The sequence below is a fragment of the Asparagus officinalis genome, chromosome 6 (assembly GCF_001876935.1).
Source record: "Asparagus officinalis chromosome 6, Aspof.V1, whole genome shotgun sequence".
Classification (NCBI taxonomy): domain Eukaryota; kingdom Viridiplantae; phylum Streptophyta; class Magnoliopsida; order Asparagales; family Asparagaceae; genus Asparagus; species Asparagus officinalis.
The window spans coordinates 730,978-744,811 of record NC_033799.1 but is presented as its reverse complement, the minus strand read 5'-3'; the positions used below and the strand labels follow the sequence as shown (position 1 = coordinate 744,811).

At 36.6% G+C, this 13,834-nt stretch overlaps 2 protein-coding genes across 3 annotated transcripts; both read right to left on the bottom strand.

Moving 5' to 3' along the window:
* On the bottom strand, positions 664–4,548 carry LOC109845072 (GPI mannosyltransferase 1). Its single transcript, XM_020414257.1, has 4 exons — positions 4,191–4,548; positions 3,230–3,412; positions 1,978–2,510; positions 664–1,178 (listed from the first exon to the last, which is right to left on the bottom strand). Exons 1-4 carry the CDS (start codon positions 4,483–4,485, stop codon positions 870–872), a joined length of 1,320 nt encoding a protein of 439 aa, XP_020269846.1. The 5' UTR covers positions 4,486–4,548; the 3' UTR covers positions 664–869.
* LOC109844730 (protein CHUP1, chloroplastic-like) lies at positions 5,373–11,646 on the bottom strand. 2 transcript variants are annotated; one of them, XM_020413843.1, is made up of 10 exons: positions 11,430–11,646; positions 11,127–11,228; positions 10,228–11,006; positions 8,987–9,871; positions 8,265–8,396; positions 8,003–8,184; positions 7,463–7,574; positions 6,840–6,923; positions 5,738–5,797; positions 5,373–5,642 (listed from the first exon to the last, which is right to left on the bottom strand). In XM_020413843.1, exons 3-10 carry the CDS (start codon positions 10,975–10,977, stop codon positions 5,562–5,564), a joined length of 2,286 nt encoding a protein of 761 aa, XP_020269432.1. In that variant the 5' UTR covers positions 10,978–11,006; positions 11,127–11,228; positions 11,430–11,646; the 3' UTR covers positions 5,373–5,561. The 2 variants fall into 2 exon arrangements, with proteins under 2 accessions (XP_020269432.1, XP_020269433.1); XM_020413844.1 differs by lacking the exon at positions 6,840–6,923 and having other exon boundaries at positions 5,738–5,881.

Here is a 13,834-nt window from a genome sequence, read left to right as displayed (position 1 = left end):
GTTTTGGTGGCGGGGACAGGGAGCAGCCTGCGCCCGTACGATACGGGGGGACAGGTGTACGGTGCAAAACGAAGGAGGCGGAGACAAGTACGGATTCTTGTAAGGTGTTGATATTATTAATTTAATGCTCGCTAGGGCCGCTCATCTTCGTATAGATAGACGCACAATAAATTGGTTGATATGGTGTATTTAATAATATTTAATAATGAACAATATTGGGGCAAGTACAACTAATCCTAAGGAAACTCTGGTGATGGCGTTTTCCTAATCTTCAAAGTGTCCTCTAGCGAACGAGATGTGTTTTCAGTTCTTCACCGACTTGCTTCCTCAAATGTAGACGTCGTCGTTGCGTAGGCTGTCTTTCATAAGATCCAGCTGCTAAATTGAAGCCAGCAAGCACGCAATCATGTCTCGATACTCATACTTGCTGCAAGGATGACGCTCACAACATACTATGAATTTAATACCACAAGACATACGAGTATGATATCATTAACATTCATTATTCATGATATCAATTTATGAGATGTCTTAGAATCTCATCATAGTACAAGGAGCAGCATATAATGTATAGTATAGTTTGACCCGACTCTTGATGCAAGCATGAAATTGATACTCGAGTACGGCCCCACTCTCGTCAGTCAGACGTTGAACATCGAAGAATGCATAAGCAAAACTATTAAAAGTTGAGAACGATTATCAGATACTGTCACAATTTTAAGGAAAAAAGAGAGCAACCCCCGCGTTACTGGGAAGAAGTATAGGACTCTGATGATCTACTAGAACAAAAAACTAATTCCTTTTACGAAGAAATAAGTTACATATTCAAGTGTCGATCAACTCCAAACGTTCAAAAGATACAAAAAGAATCACTTCAGTTTTCTAGCATCAGGCGAACTTGTCAATGGCTCGAAGAGCGGTGAGTAACGATGATGCTTAATAACCATGAGTAGAACCCAAGTGTTCGAAGCTAAGAAAACTAGACTTGCAATCCACAGCTGTAAGAAGACGTTCTGGCCTTTGAATTCTAGTAGATAAGCCCACGTGAGCCAGTGGACTTGAGATCCCATCCACACTAGGACGCAGAGCAAGCCCTTCCTTTTGAGTTTCATGCTGCTCCAAGGAAGAATCAAGGGCAACATGCAGAAGAACCACACGAAGTATTGTGCAGTGATAACCTGTTGATGGCCATGAAATCAATATCACAGAGATCATATGAGTTCTGAGAGTCAAAAGTATAAGCTAGCAGGCAAGTGTGACAGATTAGATTCAGTAAAAATTTACACAAATTTAACATCATGAGCAAGTTCTGCTTCAGGTCATATGTAATTTTATAGGGTTTTATTAATATTTTCAGTTGGTTTGGATTAGTTATTGGAATTAGGGTGCTAAAAGCCAGAGTTATGAATTTTCCAAAATATAAGCTTCCTGGTAACTAGCTATTAAAGAAGAAAGACATTTTATTATTCAAAATGAGAACGGAAAAGGCCATTATAAAACATAAAAGCAACAGTGAAATGACTAGATTCACAAATCTTCTAACGTTAATATGGATTTGGGTACTACCACCTGTCAGATGTCAGGGTTCACAGTTTAAGCGTTGATAGTCCACAGACAAGTAATGCTTTGTACTGTAGCATAAGTGCATAGCTGAAGTTTGTTATGCTAGATTCAAGACAAATAAAAGAATTCGTTCATAATTAGTCTACAATTTCGGATAATTACATAAGAAAATAAATATTACCGGCCTCGTGATCCGGTTATCAAGTCAGGATATACGGATATTAAAACATCAAAAAGAACTTGATCTTGATATCCAGTTTTCATATCCCCAGACAACTTTTTAAGATCAAATGACCCGTCATATATGCTACAACGCACCAAGTTCAGTCCTTCAAAAAATTAATTGCATGAAAATGAATTTGGGACGTTGGAAAAGATTATCATAAGTAGTGTCACGAGATTGAGCATTCAAACCTTGTTAAATGCAACGAAAGCAACTGTCTGCGCGAAAAAGCAAAGCGGGACATCTTCGAAAAATTGAAAGACAAGTGCAAGCTGAACCATCATCTGAGGCAGGAAAGAGATGAGCTTCTCCAAAACTGAGAATCCATGTTGGTGATGGAGATAGATGTGGTAGAAATATATCGAGAAATTGTGCCTTGGGTCGGTCCGCGTGAGATGATATAAGAGAGCTTCATTTAGGAATTCCCATCCATATAGATAGAAAAAAAGAGAGGTCCAGAAGAAAAACACAGACCCAGACAATAGCCCAAATAATATTCTCTCCTTCGTGATGCAACTCCTTAATAGTGACCATACAGATGGTTTTGGCACTGGACCTGTAGTCAACTTGTTCAGTCTTGAACCCCATTGTTGAAGGGCCGGCTTCCCAGAGAGTCCAACATTTGCCTTATTAATAACTAGGACAAGAGGGAGAGAATATATGATTGGGTAAACTCGAAAGTGGACAATAAGTCCATACCAAAATGCTGCTTGGAAAGCCTTGCCTGTCAGAGAGGGGCAAAAAAAAGAAATATTAACAAATATAGATATTTATCATAAATCTTGTGCATTAAGTATAAGATTGTGGACCATTAGGCATTAAGGAATGAATGATTCTGATATAATGCAATTTCAAAACCTTCCATGGATAGATCGGATACAGCAGTTGGTTTAGAATTAAAATTTATAGATTATAACCAAAGTGATATGCAAATATTCCTTATTGTACCAGACAGCTTGATGCCTGACGCCAGATGATGATAAATACTACCTCGGTTTGTACTTTTAACGGTTTAATCGTTCCCATTAATGATGATGATCTCACAATTAAACTATGTTCATAGATGATGCTTGAATCTGAGCAAAAAAAAAAAAGAACAATAACAGGGTACAAAAAACTGAACTTCCTCAGTTCTCTCCAACATATCAATGTTATCAGTTTTTGTCCTGACCGAAAGGAAGCAGGACTAGCTCTGTGATTCCCTATTTTTCCCATTAAGGTGATAAACAGTGGCTTCTAAGTCATGCTATGGGGCTACCCAACAGCTCTAAAGTTGTACAATTTTCAAAAATGTTCTGTTATGACTATATGCTTGAAATAGCCTATAGAAAAAAGATTCAAGAAATAATAAATATTTTTACGTGAATTTGAAGAGCATCCTAACAATAATCAAATCTTGTATTGTAGAAACAAAATACAGGTAAAAAGAAGCAGAACTTACACCATTCATAAGACAAAGTATAATCCAAAGGATGGTGGCACAAACTAGAGGCTCACAGTTCCCTCTAGTACCAATGGTGAACGTAAATGGATTGAAAAGCCAAGCTGCCACAGACCTAAGCCGCAGGTTCTCAGGTACACCACGTAGCTGCAAGATGGCATCGACAAAGAACCCCACGAGCAAATCTAGATAAAGTGGCACTTGTTAGTCAATAATGCATTTACCAAACCATAATCAAAATCGAACAATTAAAGTCATTCAGATATCTTGATTTATCTAGATAATAACACAAGCATTGCACATGTGAAAAACTATGAATACATAGAGATAATAATTTCACAACATTCTTCTCAGTGTAACCTTAATAGCTAGCACATGATACACAAAAGAGTAACGTCTACTGCATTCACCCTTCCTTTAAATTAAGGCAGAGAAAATGGGTATTCTATGCCCAACAAAGTGCCTTGAAGTAATTAAAAAAAGTCTCAAAATTACTCAGAGAACAACTCTCAACTAATTGTGGATTAAGTTCCCATAGGAGCAATGCTATACATCCCAGCTATTAACACTGAAGATTCATCAAAATCATAAATTAAAAAAATAGGTATATCATACTTTTCCGATGGGAGGTTCGATAAGTAAAGTTGTACTCATTGCATAAAAGAGGCAGAATGCCAACAAGGTGCAATGATAATTTAGTAAGGAAATTTCTATAATCATCATACAAATGCTGCCACAGATCTGGGTTTGTAACTTGTATGACTAAAGCCACTATGTTACTTATGACTAATGATCATCTACCTCATTATGATCCAGCAATATCAGTACTGATTTCAGTATTGCATACTAATCTCAGGAAACATATCACTTTCCTGCCGTTTTTAAGCAAATATCAAATCAAATAACACATCATGCTAACTAAAATACTACTAAAAATAACATCGACATCAAAAAGATTCATACCAGCAGAAGAGAAAAGGAATTTTCCCCAAGATCGATGGATCAATGAATTAGGAACGAGCAAAAAAGCCAACAGAGGGGAGTATCTATACGTTGACCTCTCGAACGGCGAGTTCCCCTTCAATACTAAGTCAGCGGCATCTGAGAACACGGAGTAATCGATGTCGGTGTACCTCACCACCATGTGTGAGTCCTGCCACTCGCCGTAGACGATGAGCGCCAGCCGTAGGATCGCTGAGATCAGAATCGTACGGCGGAGATCGAAAGTAACGAAAGGGGTCATTTTTGGGGAGAACATGAAACCCTAGTTTCTGATTTGAGTCGGAAAAGGTGGTATTTTATTAGATCTGGATCAGATTGAAGAATATGTTTATTTGTAAATAAAACCCCTGCGACTCTTTGAATTTGTGTTGACGTTGAGTAGGATATGCATATTAGTGCCTGTGCATTACATTATTGTCTTGAACAGTTTGTGTGAGCTGGTCTTTTACTTGCAATCCCCTTCTTTCACCCAAAAAACACAAAAAAAGTTTCTGTCCAAACGCGTCCTTAGAGTATACTAGTCATGAACACCGTGCAAAGCCGCTACAGTAATCTGATTGTAATGCTATAGTAATTTTTTATACTTTTTTGAATTGCTACAGTTTTAAAAAAAAACGCATGTGAATTTTTTCATAAATTGCTACAGTATTCAATATCATGTTTGCTACCATAAATGTTACTGTAGTATTTACTACAGTATGAATGGTAAATCTTTGGTTTTCCTATTCGTATAGAGGAGTAGATTTGTTTGGCAAGGCTAAGTTGGTTGCAACAAAAAACATTTCAGTTACCAAAATTTCGCCCAAGTTATGATAAGTTGGGACTACTAGGTTCCACATCTTAGAATTTAAGCTTATGAAAAGTATAGATTTTTTTTTTTTGGAGGGTAGATATTAGAAATTGGAGATAATCATTCATAATTTGGACATTTGTAGTTGAATGAATATTTAAAAAGTTAAAAACCTACATTTGATGCCCCAACACATCAATGCGTGCATCATAGTTTGATGTACGCGTTACTACAGGAATTGAAGAAAAACATTTTCAAAAGCATCTCATAAGTTTTGGGTCTAATTGCAGTTCCAAATTGATATTGTAAATGTATAAACATATAAAGATCAATGAACCACCGAGGCCTAGTCAGTTCTTTAATCTCCTCCTCCTCTTCTTTGAGGTACAGCATTTTTGCTACAAAATATACAAAAACACAGCCGTTCATCTGGAACTCCATCCAACAAAGTCAAGCGCCAAAATAAAACAAAAAATGCACAGAGTTTACAGGTTGCTTAATGAGAAGGTAAGCAACTTCGGCTATTTAATTTCCCCTCTTAATTACAGCTTCTTTCTGACATGGGCAAGGTTCCTCAGCTCCTCGAATGCATGCATCGTCTCGGAATCAAATCCTCCAGCAAACTGCATTGCAGAAGAATAGCGAGCTTATACTTGTTTTATGAAGAAACAACATGAAAAATCGAGAAAAAAAAAATTTAGCGGAGTTGGTTTCTAACCTGATGAATTCTGAAAGCAAATCTCACTCCCTGAAGCAGCATATACTCTAGAGCCGGGTCCTTGTTTGATGCCCCCATCACTTGGAGTTCAGTTGCAACTCTCTTCATATGTCTCTTCGCTAACTTCACCGAGGCAAATTTTATCTGTAGGGAGAATCGTTAGACTTATTTTCTGTCCCCAAGCACCAAAACAGTGGGGTTACTTATGCAACATTAGTGGTTTTTGACATAATAGATGATGAAATGTTTACTTGTATATATCATTATAGATCTTCGATAATATTGCACTGAAAAGATTTGTCTTCATAGAACAAAAAGAATAAACACAAGGGTTAATTGTGGATACACGATAGTGTTGTAGGATAGCCACTTATATCCCCTAAACTTCTTTCTGAGAAATTACACCCCAGAAACACAGACAATAATAATTTTTTTTCTTGTGAATTTAGAGGACAATTTAGTGTTTTCCAGGACAGAAAAGCACTAAAGGTAACTTACCGGCACATGGCTCCCTTCTGACATCTCAATCTAACTTGAAAAAAACTCTTATGAAATTTCAGGGGTGTAAGGTTTGATAAATTAGTTTAGGGGGTATAAGTGCTACACCTACGTATTGAAGAAAATGTGTATGCAATGAACCCTAAAAAACAGTTACAATTCAGATCAACTCCGCAAGTATATACCTTACTAATAATTCCAGTGTCGAGCATCCAATCCGTTGGTACTTGGAACTCCTTGCAGTGTCGCATCATCACATCTCTCGTTCTTTGAAGGTTATAAACGCTACGCTCCATCCTAAGTTGGGAAAAAATAGCTTCGTTATCAACTAGAGGGGGCTAAGAAATAGAGCCAGAACATATCACTTTAAGCAATTTTATGTGTTCTAGGATGTTTAATCTTATATTGCAGTAAAGTAGTGGATTATCAAAATAGAGATTGGTTATAAATTTCCAATTGAAAATCTAGTTGTTACATTGCTATATGATGCCATATCTGTAAGGCTATCTTCAGCAGCCAGTATTCACTGCCATCAAGTGTACATTTATAAGACTAACTACAAATATTGAGTGAACTGAAAACAATGCAAATAGATAACAACTACCTTGTTTGATGCCCCCATCACTTGGAGTTCAGTTGCAACTCTCTTCATATGTCTCTTCGCTAACTTCACCGAGGCAAATTTTATCTGTAGGGAGAATCGTTAGACTTATTTTCTGTCCCCAAGCACCAAAACAGTGGGGTTACTTATGCAACATTAGTGGTTTTTGACATAATAGATGATGAAATGTTTACTTGTATATATCATTATAGATCTTCGATAATATTGCACTGAAAAGATTTGTCTTCATAGAACAAAAAGAATAAACACAAGGGTTAATTGTGGATACACGATAGTGTTGTAGGATAGCCACTTATATCCCCTAAACTTCTTTCTGAGAAATTACACCCCAGAAACACAGACAATAATAATTTTTTTTCTTGTGAATTTAGAGGACAATTTAGTGTTTTCCAGGACAGAAAAGCACTAAAGGTAACTTACCGGCACATGGCTCCCTTCTGACATCTCAATCTAACTTGAAAAAAACTCTTATGAAATTTCAGGGGTGTAAGGTTTGATAAATTAGTTTAGGGGGTATAAGTGCTACACCTACGTATTGAAGAAAATGTGTATGCAATGAACCCTAAAAAACAGTTACAATTCAGATCAACTCCGCAAGTATATACCTTACTAATAATTCCAGTGTCGAGCATCCAATCCGTTGGTACTTGGAACTCCTTGCAGTGTCGCATCATCACATCTCTCGTTCTTTGAAGGTTATAAACGCTACGCTCCATCCTAAGTTGGGAAAAAATAGCTTCGTTATCAACTAGAGGGGGCTAAGAAATAGAGCCAGAACATATCACTTTAAGCAATTTTATGTGTTCTAGGATGTTTAATCTTATATTGCAGTAAAGTAGTGGATTATCAAAATAGAGATTGGTTATAAATTTCCAATTGAAAATCTAGTTGTTACATTGCTATATGATGCCATATCTGTAAGGCTATCTTCAGCAGCCAGTATTCACTGCCATCAAGTGTACATTTATAAGACTAACTACAAATATTGAGTGAACTGAAAACAATGCAAATAGATAACAACTACCAAATTCCAAAAAAATGACAAATATTGAATTTTCACATGCTACTATGCTAAAAAATATAGCATTAGAAATGCAAACAGCACAAGGGAGACGAGGCTACCACAGTTTGTAAGTAATTCTTACTTTTCCGACAAGGCTACCATCTTCTTTAATGCAACATCACAAGGGAGACGAGGATCATCTTTATAATTTGTAATTTCAACCTCCAGTTTCTTCATATCACGGTATCCAAATGCTGCTTCTCGTAAGGTATCAGCCTTCTTCTCGGGCCAATCAAAGTGCTTTAGCACTGCCCTCTCATCCACCTTCAAGAAGATAAACTTGCATGAATTCCTGAAAATTGTTGAAGTCATTGCCAAGGCAAGTAAGGAGAAATAGCACTTACAAGAAAGCAAAGTTCATCGTCAAGCCATTTCACAAATGCAACTACATCTTCAATGTCTTGGTAGGCCGCATTGTTCACCTCCTTTATCAGGGACTTCACAAATTCACCCTGAGTCTCAACATCTGCTTTTATCTAAACAAAAAAGCCACAAATTAAACTCTGTCCCAAAAAAGAACTTGTAAAACAAAAACATCAAAAGTTCTAAACATGGAAATTATGATCCTAAAGTTAAAACAACCATCTCATAGCTGACAAGAGATCAGAGTGGAAATTTACACATAACCCAATTAGAATACTTTCCAGCAAATAGAAAGTTAAGATTAATAGAAAGTTAAGAAAAACATGTCCACTGGTATCTAGCTTCTGATATGAGAAGAAAGACATTAAAAGTACACCTTCTTTAAATTACTACCTTTCACATTATGTTGACTTATTGCTCCAACGGCCACATTTTGCAACTACCATCTTCTTCAGTTTTCCTTTATCTTTGAAAGTAATTAAGAATAATTCACATTGCAGTTTATACCATAATCATTATCGTAAACAGTAGGCTTTGTACCAATCATAAAATACTTTGGATTTTGAAGGTATTGAAAAGACAAATTTACATGTGTTTTCTCTTGTGGACTTTTTTCTTAATTTTAAATCATGAAGTGTAAGCTTCTGTTTTTAAGTACAAATACAAAGAAAAACACTTGAAAATAAAAAGCTCGATAACTTACAGCAAGCAAGTGAGAAGATCGGGTTTCAATTTCACCAATCATGCTGCTGCGAACATTGTCAACATTTGGAGCATCACAGATCCCACTACCTGAAGAATCCTTTCTTGAATCACGTTTCATAAGTGAATGGTATAGCTCTGCGACCTGTGGTGCTCTTTGCATTACCCCCGAGCTTTTGGTGGAGAATTTGGGAGGTGGAGGAGGAGGAGGAGGTGGTGGTGGAGGAACTGCGCCATTTGTTTTAACAGGGTTAGAAATAGACGTTGAAGGCCTTGGAGGAGGATTAGGAATCCTAAGGGCACGCTTCTCAACATCTATAGTAATGACCTTGCACGGTTCTAATTTGCTCGCAAATAATCTAGGAGTGTGAACAACCTCAAGGTCATAATTAGGAGCCAATTTTTCGTTATCCTGATTTGTTCCATTATCCATTTCCTTTGGATAGATAAATCCATCAGATTGCCGTCTTTTGTTAAGAGCAAGGTTTTCAATATACCCCTTCGCTCCGCTGATAGAATGCCTGCGTTGAAGGCTTCCTCCTTGAGCTACTATCCACTCTTTACTTAAAACAGCTTGGCAATCTATAAGTTGGCAATCTTCAGTATCTTGAGGCCATTTACAGCAAGCTTCGTTGTTAACCTCAAAAGTTCTGTCAGTGTCTTTAAATTTTATCCTAAGCTCTTCGTCTAAATCTAAAGTCTGCCTTGATAGTTTCTCTGAGTTGGAGAGCTCATGTCTCAAGCATGAGTTGACCCATCGTAAGTATGCAAGTTCCTCAACCTCAGTTAATCTACTCATTTGAAGGCCCTCGACTTGTTTGCAGAGGTTCTGATTTGTGTGCCGTAATACTGATGCCTCTTCTTGAGCCTTTGCCAATATTTCACTCTGAGGAAAAGGTTAATGTGAGAGAAACAAATCACTTGAGAACTTCTGCTCTTTTAATGAGCATTCATGAAGAACATATGCATAAGGTGATTGCATATGTGCAAGAGGACCTTAACAGATAATCAGAAGATGGATGCAGCAGTTAAGGTGTGTATGAAAAAAGGATAGATATTTTCTTCATGAAATAGCTAAGACAGGCTAATAACAGGACTAACAGCATCAGATCACATCATTAAAGAAAATGAACTGTGAATTTCATATTGTCGATTCGGGAGAACACTACCAAAAAGAATTAATCTAAAAGAGTATATGTTTGAAAATCTAGAACCGAGATATTATGATTTGAGAAATAGCACCTCGGTGACCTTTGCAAGGGCGGCAAGTTGGGATTCAGTTGAAGAAAGTCTTAGAGCTAGATTTCTCTTTTGAAGCTGGAGTTCCTTATTTAGACGTCGTAATTCCACGACCTCCATCTCCAAGTTTCTATATGATGCTAGATTCTGAGATCCTTCAAACCTTGAGCTATCCTCACGGGCATCCAATATAGAATTCAGAGAGGCTAACTGTTCAAAAAGGTTGTCTTTTTCCACTTCAAGAGAACCAACCCTGCAATTTAGCCGCTCAATCTCAATCCTCTTTGCATCAATTTCCTTCTCAAGCTCTGAAACTCTCGGGTTTTCCTTGTATTGCAGCAATTGTGACTGTAGGACTAATTCTCTATCCTTTGAATCTCGAAGTAAGCTTCTGAGGTGATCCAGCTCAATGAACAGATTGTGAGAAGATGGAGACATTATCCGATGACTGTCGAATGCATGGGGATAAACTTGTGTTGAGTTGGCACTACATGGAAATTCTCCAATGAGAGATCTCTTAACACGAGATTGAGCTGCATTCTGATCTTTCTTGATAGAGACCTCCAAACCAGCCAGAGGCAGCTTCTTGTTTGGAATTGATGCTTGAGACTTTGATTTCTTTTCTGTGACAAAGCCCTTGACGATCTGGGACCCCCACAAGGAACTCGACTTAGGCTTCGGAGGATTACCGCTAGTTTTTCCGTTACCCCTTGGATTTTTTGAATGGTTATCAACGATGATATCTTCTCTCATTATTTATCCAGTATCAGCAGACCACTACCCTAAACATTTGAACCCAAAGACTCCAATTAGGCAATAATGTTATTTTCCATAGTGATGCCTAGATTAATTCAAAGCTAAAACTGCTTTAAAAATGATCAAGAAGAAGCTAAATAGCGTACCTCTTATGGAGAAAAATGAAGACCAAAGTATTTGAGATTGATATGTCACAAAGACCACCAAGCTGAGCTTCCTCTTTACTCCTTATAGAACCCACAAATTTTCTGTAAAATATTACAATGTCGGTTATCTGCTTCAAACAAGAGAAAAAGAAACCATCTTTGCCCTCGAGGAAAAGCTAAAACCCCTGATTTCTAGGCAATGAAGATCAAAAAGACTCGATTTTTAGCTCCAAAATGCCTTAAAACTCAACTCTGAACAATAAACAAAGCAAAACAAAGAAACCCCATGTGAAAAAAAACTACCTTTTGTTTATTTATTAGCAAAGAAGCGACCCGTCAAGCCAAAAAAACAGAACTTGTTCCTCTTCTTAAAAGTTCAAAACCCCATTGCCAAGCCCAAGAATAAAATTTACAAAAAACATGGGCTTTTGCCAAATTTTCCAAATCTCTTTGATTTCTAGAGCGGATTTTGAGACGGCAGAGCTCCAGGATCGAGGCTCTATTTAGTGCGCTCGTGAAATTTTTTCCTGCTGCTTTTGTTGCGATTTGAAAGTTTGAATTTTGAAAGGGGCCTATTAGCCGTAGGGGTGTGGGGCCCATGGAATGGGTGAGTCAGTGGGTGCATTTAAGATTCGGGGATTTGTTTATCGGAACCTGTGAGCGTGACCGGGGAAAGGGCTCGGAATTGATGGGCTTTGGGTTCTGAAAACGAATGGGACAGTTTGAGTTTGGACTGATGCCGAGCAGGCCTGCATACAACCACAGACTGCGATTTTCAGCATGCTTGCTTGGATGAACTCTCATCTGTGGGCCTTGCTATTCTTTGACGCTTTCAGTTTTCCGAGTTTTAAAAGGAAAAACTATGCTCAGGTCCCTTTTTTAAAAAAAACAATGTGCGGCACCCTTCTGGACTTTCTGCAATGTGTATCATCCTCCCTCCTTGACCCACTCCTCAAGAGGAGCTGTTTGGTAGTGATTTTTTTAAGGGTGAAAACAGGGGAAAGCCTGCCATAGTGTCCTATCTGTGGCAGGTTTCACCCCAAATCGCCCCAAAAAATAGCGTTTTGGGGTGATTTCTGACTGAAATCAGGGACTGTGTCAGGGATTCACCAAAAAAAATTTGGAACCAAACGGTCCCTTATTTTCCGTGTTGCCATGTCGGCAGAGATAGAAAATATTTTTTATTTATCCCCAAATTACCATTGTCTCAACCTTTCATCTTTCTTCTCTTTCCACATAGAAGCATGGAAAATATTTTCTTCTAGTGCTTATTCTCCTCAACCATTATTTCTTTCGCCACAACATTTCTTATTGCATTCTCCTTCTCTCTCTTCTCGTTATTAAGCAATCATTTTCTTTATACCGCCATAGCCACTCTTTCGTCTTTTATTTCTCTTTCTTTAATTATCTCTTTTCCTTCTTCTTCTTCTATAACTGTTGATGCATAAATGCCAATCATTTTCATCTTATATGGACCATCACTTAAGGTTACGTCAAACTAAATATCGACCAATATATTGCTTCGTCGGCTAATATATCATGTTAAAGAATTTATATCGGTAATATTTTATATTATTTTCTTTTGTTTGTTGATTTATTTGATATATCGACTGTTATAGAAAATGTGGCAGATATATTCCTTTGAAGATATTGAGGACATCATGTAATTTTTAATTTGATTATAGGTTCGGGTTTGGATTGTGCTTGGGAAACAAAATTGGAACCCGCAAAACCCATAAATACCACAATTCTTCTCCCAAATCTCTCCACTATAGGCTCTCTCATATCTTAAGCATATATCTTGATGAAATTTCTTATGTTTAAAATTCATTAACGTGTTAGGTTATATATTATAATGTCATGTTATGTATGAATATTATCTCATATGACACCCAATATTACTAGATATCCCTGATTTTTGCAACCCGATATCATATATTTTATTTTTTAATATTTATTTGATGTCCAACACTTTGTAGTGGTCCTTCAAAAGCCTCTTCTAAATTTTTCTAAGCGAAGTATATAATTTCAGTAAATAATTCAAAATCTTGAGGCTCATTCAAAATATGATGCTTTAATTTTTCCACATCTCCTCTACTGTATAAATATAAGCTAAGCATCTTGCCTCATATTGTATGATGAATATTATTTATCATTGGGATCATATACTATTGTTTGTGGATAACAAATGTTTCAAATGTTTTGTAGGCTTAATTGAACTTAAATACCTTATAGTTTATCAAAAGTATACTATATACCTCCACTTGTATCTTACTGCACCTTTTTTTTAATTTTAGATAATATATCTTAATGCACTTAAATATCCTAATGTTTTCTAAAAGTTAATGTTTGTACCTTCTGTCTTATTACCTTAAACATAAAAATAATCTTTGTAATTTTTCTATATGAGTTTCATAGTATAATTTTAAGACAATTCTATGTTTTCTACTATTTCCATAAATACTTTATTGACATGCAATTGTATATTAATATATTATTATACATTACTAATGATTAATATGATATAGAGTTTTATAATAACGTTGGAAGTTCTAAGGACCAAATTATGCAAACTTAAAGTGACATATAATATAATTAATTAACAATAATAATTAATTTAGTTTAGTTAGTATCAGAATGTAATATCAAAAGAGAATAGAGGTAATATAGCCATTGAAAAGTTTTTTCACAACTCTCTCTTTTAAATG

Bases quoted from the DNA above. Each gene is read 5' to 3' on its own strand.
- LOC109845072 (XM_020414257.1), bottom strand. From the start codon at position 4,485: ATGTTCTCCCCAAAAATGACCCCTTTCGTTACTTTCGATCTCCGCCGT. The intron at 2,511-3,229 runs GTGTAAGTTCTG...CCTCTCTGACAG, and splicing joins TATACTTTGTCTTATGAATG to GCAAGGCTTTCCAAGCAGCA. The intron at 1,179-1,977 runs GTTTGAATGCTC...GGCCATCAACAG, and splicing joins CTTTCGTTGCATTTAACAAG to GTTATCACTGCACAATACTT.
- LOC109844730 (XM_020413843.1), bottom strand. From the start codon at position 10,977: ATGAGAGAAGATATCATCGTTGATAACCATTCAAAAAATCCAAGGGGT. The intron at 9,872-10,227 runs GTGCTATTTCTC...CCTTTTCCTCAG, and splicing joins CCCTTGCAAAGGTCACCGAG to AGTGAAATATTGGCAAAGGC. The intron at 5,643-5,737 runs GTTAGAAACCAA...TCTGCAATGCAG, and splicing joins TTGCTTTCAGAATTCATCAG to TTTGCTGGAGGATTTGATTC.